The 13,378-nt window shown below is 35.8% G+C and overlaps 1 protein-coding gene across 1 annotated transcript in view; it reads left to right on the plus strand.

Moving 5' to 3' along the window:
* Positions 1–13,378, plus strand: part of THSD4 (thrombospondin type 1 domain containing 4) — a gene marked incomplete in the record, with an annotated part of 385,569 nt that overhangs the window by 355,915 nt on the left and 16,276 nt on the right. Inside the window, 4 exon segments of the mRNA XM_072402303.1 lie at positions 5,171–5,267; positions 6,503–6,736; positions 6,913–7,042; positions 11,909–12,113. Of these exon segments, the coding sequence (XP_072258404.1) occupies positions 5,171–5,267; positions 6,503–6,736; positions 6,913–7,042; positions 11,909–12,113 (666 nt within the window).

The following is a 13,378-nucleotide window of genomic DNA, read 5'->3' on the forward strand; positions in this document are numbered from 1 at the left end:
AGGCCCCAAAATAAAGGTATAAATCTTTGTTGGCAATGAGGGCTGAAAAGACATTCACAGTAAATTTGGTAACATAATGTAGTGCGGAAAATCATGCTAAGCTGCGGACAGACTGATTACTTTCCTCACACATTTCCTCTAAAATAAAAAGGATTGTTTCCAAGTTAATGAAGCAATTAATCAACAAATTCCTTCACTCTGTTCACCCCTGTTGTTTCCCCAGTCAGATCTTATTTCCAGAACAAAAACAATTCCCCTTTTTTCATTTTCTAAGGAGATCCATCAATGCTATTTGAAACCATTGGGTAAACTAGCATATAACCTCACACTGAATGGTGTCCCAGGTATTCTAGCCGTACTTATTATTAATATAAGCCCTCTGTCAAATCCTAATTTAACGTGACACTGGTGATTGATCTTCTAAAAAAGCCATTGCAGCCATGGTAAACACTTTCAGAATCCAAGAACCTCTCACTTTATTACAGAAAAAAAATGATTCCACTTATTTTGTCAGGGGTTCAAAAATCTTCTAGAGCCCTGCTATGTGATACAGTTTAGTCTGTTATCCACCCTTATAATAAACATATTACTCAGCTGGGTGTGGAAAATGGCGTACAAAATGTTTTATAAACAACTGGATAATTATCCCCGATTATGCACTACCCTATTAATATTAAATTAAGTTAAAACCAGACACAAATGTAATAAGATTGATCTAGGAAAGAAGTTTAGGCTCTTCACTTTGTCAGACTACCTAACCATATCAAAGGAAATTAAAGAAAAAGTATTTTACTTGCAAAATATTTCAGTTGGTTGTAGTTGGTGCAGATACTTTATTTTGTACACAGCAGGCAGCATTCCCCTTAAAGCTCATTTACAAAGGGAATATAGCTTGGTAAATGTTCTCTTTTCATTAGATAGTTAGCTTTGGGAATGATGTGAATCTCTGCTGTCTTTAACCATCCAGTTGAGTTCAAGCAAATACCTTGTTTTCTTAAGTAAATCAACCCCACCACTAGTTATTAGAGGCCATATTGCCAGCAGAGAAGAGGTTCTGGAACATTAAAGAGCCTTTGCCTATACTCAAAGCCAATCAAACTGTACGTATTTGCTCATCTTGAATTCTTATCATTTAAAGCAAGACTAAATCCTTCGGCACTTACCTATCCACATTGGGTCCATCCATGTTTCTTAATTCTTCTGGCCATCTTGTTTGGTGACATAATTCCCACTTGCCTGTGTGGGAAGTCGGGAATGCTGGGTTTCCCTGGCAACCAAAGCTAACGCTTAATTTGCGCAACTCACCCTTTTCAGATATTCTTGGAGCATTTAGACATAATATTGCGGAAGGCACATTGTCTTTCCCTTTCTGCAATAACCACCTGCCGGAATTAGCAAAGTTCAACGTGGGACTTTAGTTTATGTATAGGAGAACTGTTTGTCTAAATGTAAAGTTTGAAGTTTCATTGTGCTATAGATTGGTGCATGTAGCCCTTTATAAGACCTTGTTGATTTAGGTACATCATAACTTTTTTTTTTCTATTATGTGTAGAGTGTGCAATAATTATCACTGTAACAGATATCCCTATTGGAAGGTTTCCTCTATTTCTGTTCTGATGAAAACTCAAAATTGTTGATTCTCACAATCTTGACCTGTGATATTATTCAGTCTTATTTAAACTTATCAGTAAAACTAAGTGTTTGTTAGTTTTACAATTCATGAACATTTTGATAGACAAAGTCTTTTCTTCTGATTTTCAATATATGCTAGATGTTAAACGTGGATCACATAAATAGAATGAAGAATACAATGGAGAATATATGTATTAAATATATACTATATTAGTACAGGTCTAAGGTAATAAAGATGTATGAATGATTTAAGTGAAAATAAGATATTGATCACAATGCAACTGTAATTGAATAGTGTGGCCAATATTGATAAATTGTACAATAAACCTACTGCCGAAATTGCTTGCTTTACAGTTTAGTTATTCAGCAATAAACATGAAAGTGTATGCATAGCAAAAACTATTATTTCAACTTTTGTATATAGAAAAAAAATCTTTTCTTGTGGTGACCTCTTAAAAAAGTTAGAATTTTTTATATACTTCTATTTAGGTGATAGTGTTCACCAGCACTAACAAAGAGGGCAAATCACCATTGTGGTGGACAGAGATAAACCATTGCAACCACAGAGGGTATCAGAATACCGATGGTGTTAAGACAAAGCAGTTAGGGACATTTATAGCCATTAGCTTTACAAAATGAAGAGGTGAACATGATGTTCACACACTAAACCAAAATTTTGGATAAGCCATACAGCTGCAATACCAAATGGTTTCTATTGTATATGCTTTGTTCTAGACACAGCCTATCAAGAAACATGTCTGAGGCTAGTGTAGCTTTAATTTACTCAATAATTGCAATATACGTAGACATGTAGAATAAAATACTGAAAAGTGAAGTTTATCTAAACTGTAAAATAATAACTAGGTTATTTAAAACTGAAACACTGTCAAGATAAAGCCTTCAGAACATATCTCTGACAACTGTGACTGTGCATAGAAATGCAAAAATAACTTTTAGAAATTAAATTACTGTGTTGCATGCCTCACATTTGTCCAGTTTTAATTTTCATCAAAAAATAGTTTGCATGTTAAGTAAAAATGTAGTAAAAAACTTTCTACCATTTTCCTATAGAAATGTACTTTTTAATAAAGTGTGTTTAATGCATTCATTTGCTGGAGAATGTACTTTTTGAAGATTTAAAAGTCATTTGGAAACAACATTGACCTGGAGTTGTAAAGGTCATTTACTGCAAAATGTATTTATTGCCAGTTCCTCTGAATTTTCTGGGAGTCTTTCACACTTGTATATACAGTTAGGTCCATAAATATTTGGACAGAGACAGCTTTTTTTCTCATTTTGGTTCTGTACATCACCACAATTAATGTTACATGGAACAACTCAGGATGCAGTTGAACTGCAGACTTTCAGCTTTAATTCAGTGGGTTGAACAAAAAGAAAAAAAAATGCATAAAAATGTAACTAAAGCCTTTTTTTTAACACAATCACTTAATTTGAGGGCTCAAAAGTAATTGTACAAATTAAAACGCTGAAAATAAAATGTTCATTTCTAACACTTGTTTGAAAACCTTTTGCTGGCAATAACAGCCTGTAGTCTTGAACTCATGGACATCACCAGATGCTGGGTTTATTGCTGGGTTCCTCATTAATGCTCTACCAGGGCTTTACTGCGGCTTTCAGTTGCTGTTTGTTTGTGGGCCTTTCTGTCCGAAGTTTAGTCTTCAACAAGTGAAATGCATGCTCAATTGGGTTCAGATCAGGTGACTGACTTGGCTATTCCAGAATATTCCACTTCTTTGCTTTAATAAACTCCTGGGTTGTTTTGGCTGTATGTTTTGGGTCATTGTCCATCTGTATTATGAAACGCCTCCCAATCAATGTGACTGCATTTAGCTGGATTTGAGCAGACAGTATGTCTCTGAACACCTCAGAATTCATTCGTCTGCTTCTGTCCTGTGTCACATCCATGATAAACACTAGTGTCCCAGTGCCACTGGCAGCCATGCACGCCCAAGCCATCACACTGCCTCCGCCATGTTTTACAAATGATGTGGTATGCTTGGGATCATGAGCTGTTCCACAGCTTCTCCATACTTTTTTCTTGCCAACATTCTGGTAAAGGTTGATCTTGGTATCATCAATCAAGGACCGTGCTGTCCTTTTTAGATGTTTTTGAGCAAAGTCCAATCTAGCCTTTCTGTTCTTGAGGCTTATGAGTGGCTTGCACCTTGCAGTGCACGCCCTGTATTTACTTTCATGCAGTCTTCTCTTTATGATAGACTTGGAAATTGATACACCTACCTCATGGAGAGTGTTGTTCACTTGGTTGGCTGTTGTGAAGGGGTTTCTCTTCATCATGGAAATGATTCTGCGATCATCCACCACTGTTGTCTTCCATGGACGTCCAGGTCTTTTGGCGTTGCTGAGTTCACCAGTGCTTTGTTTCTTTCTCATGATGTACCAAACTGTAGATTTTGCCACTCCTAATATTGTAGCAATTTTTTGGATGAGTTTTTTTTCTGTTTTTGCAGCTTAAGGATGGCTTGTTTCACCTGCATAGAGAGTTCCTTTGACCGCATGTTGTCTGTTCTTCCCCCCCCCATCAAATCAATTCCAGGCCTTTTCTCTGCTTAATTGATAATGACATAACAAAGGAATTGCCCACACCAGCCCATGAAATAGCCTTTGAATCAATTGTCCAGTTACTTTTGAGCCCCTGAAATGAAGTGATTGTGTTGTGTTCCTCACATTTTTATGCAATCTTTTTGTTCAACCCACTGAATTAAACCTGAAAGTCTGCAGTTCACCTGCATCTGAGTTGTTTCATAATGGTAATAATGGTATAATGTTTTCATAATTAATAATGGTATTGTACAGAACCAAAATTAGAAAAAAGTTGTCTCTGTCCAAATATTTATGGACCTAACTGTATCCCATCTCTTCTCTTATAGAACAGACAAGGGAGGGGACTGGATAATGAGATGTTTCTTGTAGCCAAGTAACTTTGGTATATTGGACAGCTCCGGTATATGAGATCTAATTAATAAGATGATTAAAGCATCTCTCCAGTTTCCACAAACATTCGCATGTTTGTGCAATCCCTTACCATGTCCTGCAGTTCATCTGCAGTCTGTGATCAATTTCTTGAGAATGTCTGTAGTCTTTGACTGTTGTGCTGCATTACTACAGTCCCTGACAGTTTTCTGTGGCATAAGTCACTGAATAAAATGTGCAGTCCTTTCATGATATCAGGGAATGCCATTAAGGCTCCATGTATCAAAAACATTGATCAACACTGTATTAGATCAGGTAACAGTTGGCATAAATAATATCAGTCTTTTGAAATCACACATAGACAGAAAATCAGTCTTTTATATTATTTACAAAGTAAAATTTACTGTACTGTTCTCAGTGTTGTGGAAATATGATAAAATTAAAATAATTATGTGAAACTATAGCCTCTTATAAATAGAACCCTAATATAAAAAAATGACAATTTAAAAAACTGGAAAAATGTGCGATTATTAAAGTGACATAACAATTTGTGTTAATTTTATTAAAGTATATACTTCTGTTTTAGATGATACATCAACAGCCAAACCCAGGAATTCATTATGAATATGTTGTTCCAAATACAAATACAATCAGCCCACATCTACCTTCTAATCGGAGACCTGGTAAGATTATAAATCCGGAAATCTTGTGTTGCTGTGCAGTTTAGATGTTATGTAAATTAAATATTATGTATATAATATTTTTTTATTTTATTTAATTTTGTATATAATTTTTTATTATATTATTATTTAATTTATGTATAACGTTGTTATATGAACTTTTTTCCTTTTGTTGTAAAATCGAAAGGCATAGGGTCTAGTGAAGCATGTTGGCATATAATAATAGTAGGGAGGCATTGCACATTATTTGGAGGTTTTGTTATTCTCTTTAATCAGCATAGCTAGAAGGTACACAAATATGTAGGACCCGGGCTATTGATACCAGTCAATGCAAAGTTACTAATGAAAAGAATGTATCAGTATGAATCTACTTTTTTTTAAAATAATTGTTGTTGTTAATCTGGACTAATTAGTAAGAATGTATGAAAAAATGTATTAGACTTTTACCACTAATGCCAAAAATAAAATCTGTAGGTCCTGAGATATAAGCAAAGTCACATTTGGCCCTATCCATTCTAGGAGAACAATCCTTGTTTTTAGTCAGTACAGATGCTATTAAAGGAACACGAAGAATGATTATAAAAGTTGGTGAAGCCAAGCTTAGCCTTTAACAGATAAATCTGAGATTTGCAAATAGCTTTTTCTGCCAATTTCTCTAGATCTATGTATTAGTTTGACATAAGATTTTAGCAGGGGAAACCCTTTGCTCGTTTTTTTAATATTAATGCTCAGTTAGAATTGCTCAGTTGGGTGGTAGGCACACTATAATATTCTTGTTTATTTTTTTTTAAATATCAGTAAAATCCTATATTGTCAAGAGATATCAAAATGGAATATATATATATATTTGATCTAATTCCTTGTTTTAACCTGGCTTCAGTTCTAATACGTTAGTGATTTTTTGGTATGTCTTTCCCTGAATAATATTTACTCACTGTTTATTGTTGCTAAACATTCAAATATAGATAAAACCTGCATGTGATGGTAGAACTAATACTAAAAGTAAAAATTACAGTGCACTTAGATGTCTTTTTTTTTCTTGTAAAGTTATTGACTTGCTCTTGTCTTGAAAAATATTGGTGTTATAAGTTTGTCTTGTTCTCCTTTTTTTACTGTCAATCTTTTTCTATATGTCTACCATTGCACCATTCAGTAAATCTTTATCTGACAGATAGAAAAGAATCACTATTGTACACTTTTCTCTGTTCATTCCTCTAGTAATAATTTTGTGTCATTAGGTGAACCTATGAATGGCCAGTTGAACATCCCAGATTCTCCAGATCCTACAGAAAACAGAGATTCCTTCAGCAGTCCTGATCTTTCAGTTGGATCCATACCTTCCAGGCAGCCTGGGAGGATCCCTGCTCATGCCCCAGACAATCAAGTTCTGCCATTGCAACCTCCTAGAAGGAATCGGGACTATAACTGGAAACAAGTGGGATCAACGGAATGTTCAGTATCTTGTGGGAAAGGTGAGGTGGGTGAAGGGAAACAGATTAAATAATGAAATATTTGTGATGTTCAGGCTGATTTTTATCTAAAAAGCATACCGTAGTAGGATTAGGGCTAAAATACACATACTTATTGTATAACCCTACAACACAATGAGATATATGGATTACCACAACTCAAATTTTCTTTATTTAAGGAGCTCTGTACCCCATCTTTCGCTGTGTAAACAGAATTACCCATGAGGAAGTGTCAGATGCTTTTTGTGATTCTGGTACCAAGCCCAGTTCTGAAGAAGAGCCATGCAATCTGTTTCCTTGTCCTGCTTTGTAAGTACCCACCTTAAAGACGCTTATTGGCAGCATTTTTTTTTCTTACCCTAAAAATTGAGTACAAAGAAAACCCAATGTATTATGATTGTAAACCATTTCTATGGAGATAGAACAAATATTAAAAGTTTTAAATGTGTTATTATTTTGCTTAAATTTTTTTCATTTTTTTCTCAATTCCAACAGGTTTGTGTCTGGAGTATAAAAAAGCTGCACATCTAATGATAACCTTGGCAGCAATATTTCTCAAATTTTTAGCTCATGCTTAGCTCAGATTTGTTATTCTTTATTTACAATGCTTCTCTCTTAATTAAAAAAAACCTACTCTAGTTGACCATATTACATAAAATCATACATTAAAAGAGATCTAAAATAAAAATAAATAAATATAGCACATCTTACAATCTGTTTAACCAACAATTTGCCTTCTGTCTGTTGCAATACAGTGACAGTCACATGCAAAATTATTTGACAAATCCACTTAACTCTTCAAAGGGGCTGTGTAAGTGATTAGCATTTTTAATCAGCTTTTACTGACAGAGTAAAAGGATGCACATGTTTCATCCTTTGCTGTAATGCTGTAGCACTTTTTGCTTTGCATTGCATATAGGTCTGGAGAATATTGAAATTCTACATTGTGATGCATTGCTAGAACATTGAATAGCAATCTGTTAAAGAAGAGGTGCAACAAGGAAAAGCAAAGCTCACTTTGCTGATGGCAGGAGGGACAACAGTAGTTAGTTATATACGGTACCTATTGGAGGTGGGGGGACCTCACACTAGGAGGGTATAAGATGGATACATGATGATTATGACCTTAACTTTGTGGTGCAACTAGGCTTATGTTCCACAGATGTTGCATTCTTGTCACTGATGCTTTTTTAAATAGACAGACAAAGAAGATAAGTATTTTTCCATAATATAGCTGTTATACCATATATATATATATATATACCCTGTTTGCATCTTTGACACTGGTGTGGCTTGTTATCATCTTCATGAAGTATGCCCTTTCTGACATGTCCTTCTAATTGCTGGAGCAAGTTTCAACAATCTGTTCTCCAATGAGTCATCTTTATTATATGTGACTTAGTATCTCTCAGTTACTAGCCCACTCAGTTTACATTCTCATGATATTCTAGAAGTTAAAGGTTTTAATACATCTCTTCTTTATTGATTGTAAGTTCCTTAGATTTGGAAGTTTAAAAAAAAAAAAACATTGTTGCTACTCGGCTGTGTTTGACTAATAAGTCAGTTGATAAAAACACATAGAATAGTCTATTTTTCCTATATACTAGCATTCCCATTTTCACCATACATGGTACATAGGAATAATATACAGGAAAAAAACAGTAGCACTAGCTGCTAGAACTCAAGCAGAAAAGTGAATTATAAACATTGTAACATATAAAGTAATAAATGAATAAATAAATCTATTAACATCATATAAGAAGTGTGTATTAAGTTTTCAAAATTTGTTTGTTAACAGTCATTGCCAGCAAAATGTCATTTGTCGTCTTCCATTGCCATTCACTGTCATTATCTAAGAAGTTCTTAATTAGGAATAAAAAAGTTGGGACTCTCAAAGATTATAGTAACATGGAAAAGAGTTTTCAGTGTTTAATGATTCACATATACTAGAGGCATGATACTTGTGTCCACTTTTTTGTGTGTTTTCTACTTAACATTAGAATCCCAATGGGATATTACAGCTAAAGCATAAACATTTATTTCATTTTGGACAGAATATAGGGGAGGGTTAAAGCTGCTAATTTTGTTTCTTCTGCATTATCCATATTCTAATATAAAGAATTCCCTCTTTTCTGAAGAATCATGAAGTGGATAGATTTCTTTTTTATAATTTTTTTTTTTTATTAAACAAAACAAAAAGGAGACAGACGTATAAACTATACAGTGATTACAGACCTCATCCAAGGGAAAAGTAAAGAAGAAAAAATTACAGATATTTACAGTGTTATTGATGAGTATCAGTCCAAATCCAAGAGGCACAGAGTTTCCATGCGTAGGAATTCCATAAGGAGCGCTAAGCTGTGGTTACTGCCAATTTATGTATACATTGAATCAGGCATGAATACATTGGTATAAGCTTTAACATGTACCAATTTAGCATGATAATACAGTACATAGTATCACAGCAGCTTTCATAATCCAACTTTGCCTAACATTCTAGTCAGTTATGGCAGAATACACGTCTGACCGCCTGCATCCCCAAGAGATGGTGCCATATATCAAACCAGACAAGACCTACTGAGTACGGAAGGACAAAAAAAAAAAGATCCACAAAAGAAAGGGAAGGATAGTGGGTCTTGATTGCTACTAATAAAAAGAGTTCCTCTCTTCCCTACCTATTGATCTTCTTAGAAGATCCTGTCTGTTAATATAATAGTTAAGTACTGTGTGATGCTACATAGGCACCGGAAGGAGCCCAGATCATTTTGAACTTCTGGTCAGCTGTTACGAAACCCAGGCCGAGGAGCTCCAAAGCATGGAATTGGGGTGTATAGGGGTAGGACAGCTTTTGAATGTAAGAAAAAAATCCCCTCTCAGAATGGTCATGGTAGCAAGTGCCCCATTAGAAAACACCCCCTATTCCTGTTTTGAGGGCAGCACAAAGCTTTTTAGTTAGGTTTTACCTAAACAACATTTGTATTCAGAACATAAGTATAACAGAAACAGAGAATATGAAAAAAAATCACAACAGTTCTACACCCCTGCCACTCTTCAAATTTAAAAACAATGTTTACATTTGAGTTGTACTTTAATATGTAAAGCCTTGTACAGACATCTGATGGACGTCAGATGAATTAGACAGAAAAATGAATGTGTGCTGCAGAATTTATCCAATCTGTCAAGCTGTAATTGCCAGCCAGCCTACTATATTTGTCAATGACATGTATAGGAATGTAATAGAATTCTGATTGTTCGAATTCCGAGTTCCAATAGAAGGTTAAAATAGCTCTGATCCAAGTCAGGAATGACTCCAATCAGAACACTCCAAGCGCCACTAGTTATGTCCTGGGATTCTTCTGCTGCAAATCACGACATGTATATCCCTCAATGCAGAGTTCTAAAACTTTTATATTCTTTGAAAGAATATTATTATTTAACCTAATATGTTGTCTTTTAATTATGGACTGCTGAGATTGATACATCTCAGTATAAAATAATGAATAACAAACGTCAGTTTAGCTAAGGTGGTAAGGACAGGTCATATCATATCAGACTTACACACACCCAACTCCCAATCAATTTCAAGTCCATAGTCAGAAGGTTAATCATTTTTTAAAACAATTTTAGTCAACATATTTCATTGTAAGCATTTTTATTCATTACCATCCAAAATATGGAAGTGTCACTTGTTTACTTCAGTGTGAGCAATTAAATATTTTACATTCAATAGTCCTGAGTATACAGTCCATTGTTACTGAGCACATTTTAATGAGAGTTATACATAGCCATCTGTCGCAAGACTAATAAATAATGTATAAGACTTTTTGTCATTTCCGATATCTGCTTTTTCTGTATAATTTGTTGTGACTGTACTTAGCAAGTTCTGCAGGGCTGACTGAATTCTACAAGTTAATAAGAATTTTTAGGCTTTGTATAAGCTGGTATCTATCCGTCTACTTCAAAAGCTGGTACAGATAAAAAATGTAGCTATATGAAGTTAAAAAGAAGAAAATGTTTAAAACATCTAGCTTGTGGCCCATTTACAATTTTAAAGTCTGCCTCAGTATTGAAACTGGAATAAGAAAAAAAGTGAACAGAATTGGAACTACTGTTGCTTAGAGTAACCCATCACATTTTAACTTTAGTTCTCTGAAACATAAAAAATGGAGTGTGATTGGATGCTGTAGGAAAAATCTCAGCTTCTTCAGCAGTTTCCATAAATCATTTCAATCAGGTCAAGCAGGAAATTGTAGAAGTTTGGCCACATACTGGCAGAATGAGCTGTCTGACCTGTGGAATAATTGCATCCTAAAGATTATTAATAAACGAAAAGAACTGGGAGTAAACAACAGCTACATGGATAGTTTAAATCTTCATGTCATCATACCTATCACAGGTATGATACAGTTCTTCCACATGTGTTGTTAACATCACAGGCACTATCTTACATCACCAAACTATTATGAACAACCACAGTTCTAGTGACTTAGATGAACAGGACATTTATTGCCAGATTGTGAGCATTGCAGCTGACCAGAAAGAACACAAAGCTGACACTATTACTGCTAACAGTTGTGGCTTCACAAAATATTATTGTACATCAAATAATTGCTTGTGGAAATATTACATTTCAGATTTGCACCTTTGGTAAAACTGGACTAACATGGAATATTGACTCAATATTATTTAGAATAATAGAGAATAATATGTAAGTATGCAACTAATTTTATTGTAGTTTGAACATAAAAAGCAGCTCTTAACAAATTACATAGTCACTATGAGGGGCTTACAAACTAATGTCCCTACCATTGTCGTATGTTGCAGTCTAAGGCCAATTTTGGTGGGAAGCCAAATATTCTGTTTGTATGTTTTTGGGATTTGGGTGGAATCCCATGCAAACAGAAAAGAAATACAAAGTCTATGCAGACGGTGTCCTGGCCAAAATTAGGACCTTGGACCCCAAAGCTGCAAAGGCAACGGTGCTAGTCACTAGATCACCTTGCCACCCATCACTGTGCCCCTCAATTTCAAAATAAGGACATTTTCCAAAGGCTTTAAATACTTCTGCATGTGTGTGTTATACAAATTTACAGATAAATATGTTCTTATGTTCTACTTAATGTGTCTGTTTTTGTCGTGTTAACAGTGGCTTTATTGTGCTTCTTTGTTTACCAGCTGGGATATAGGAGAGTGGTCTGAATGCAGCAAGACTTGTGGCCTAGGAATGCAACATCGCCAGATCCTCTGCAGACATATTTATGCTAATCGCACTCATACTGTGCAACCACATCGCTGCCAGAACTTGGAAAAACCAGAGACAACCACAACGTGTCAGCTAAAGATCTGCAGTGAATGGCAAATACGGACAGATTGGACACCAGTAAGTGGCAGATGTAAGGGGAGCAACTATTTCAAATTGCATCAATTATGCATGGCACCTGTCACCTGGCTTCAGTCATTTAAATTCATACCTAAATATTTATGCCATTTATTTTACCACAGTTTAAAGCAAAGAGAAATGTGAATAGCATAATTGATTTCCTCATTCCGACCATGCAATATTCTGAAAACCATTTAGACCATGGTAGGAAAGCTGGGATATGTCTGAGAAGAATGGGGTTGGGTCTACCTCCAAGTCATCCTTGCTCAGTGAGTATGAGTTACCCATGGTGCGCACTGCCTCACCACACTAGTTGTGCAACCCAGAAGTTGCTAGTGGTATAAGAAATATATCTAGTAAGTGGTTTATGTAAGACGATGTGGCAGGGGTTCTGATGTTTCTCCCAACTTCACATTATGCTTGGCTTTTAGGCTGAACATGAAAGTCCTCTCCATCTGATAGAAATTCCTTACATTATGCATTGGGTTTATATACGAGGAGGTGCTGGGAAGTTCCTGGCTTTGCCCAGAAAGAAGAGAGCCAGAGTTATGAAATAACACATTTATTTAACATATTCCCCCCTGAGACTAGACTGATGCACTTGGTAAAGCGTAGTTGCAGCTTTTCTAGACCGTTCAAATAAAAGTCCCTTGGTTGGGCCGCAAACCAGCCCTCAGCAGCATCTTTGACGTCAGAAATGTCCTCAAAACGTTGACCCTTCAGGTGTTTCTTCAAATTCGGGAACAGATAATAGTCCAAAGGGGCCAGGTCAGGTGAGAAGGGGGGATGGTGGCCGAATTGGAAACCCAGGGTGTTTAATTTGGAGGCCACAACGTTGAACGTGTGCGCAGGTGCATTTTCCTGCAAAAAAAGAATCCCTTTGGTCAACTTTCCACAGCGTTTCGTCTTAATTGCCTCTTTCAGCTGGCCCAGGAGGATAGCATAATACTGTCCGGTGATACTAGAGCCTTGAGGTAGGTAGTCCACCAACAGAATGCCGTCTTTGTCCCAGAAAACGGACGCCATGAGTTTTTTGGTCGATTTTGGGGTTCGGAACTTCTATGGCTGTGGGGACCCGCTGTGGCGCCATTCCTTTTACTGTTCCTTGGTTTAAGAATCATATATGTGGAGCCAGGTTTCATTCATCCTCAGTCACTAAAGCTGCGTACACACTTCCAATTTTTGTTGCTGGAAAGGATCTTTCACGATCCTTTCCAACGACAAGGGAGTGCACGATGCATGAACGGTGCTGTACATACAGCACC

This window comes from Pyxicephalus adspersus, chromosome 2 (assembly GCF_032062135.1).
Source record: "Pyxicephalus adspersus chromosome 2, UCB_Pads_2.0, whole genome shotgun sequence".
NCBI classification, from domain to species: domain Eukaryota; kingdom Metazoa; phylum Chordata; class Amphibia; order Anura; family Pyxicephalidae; genus Pyxicephalus; species Pyxicephalus adspersus.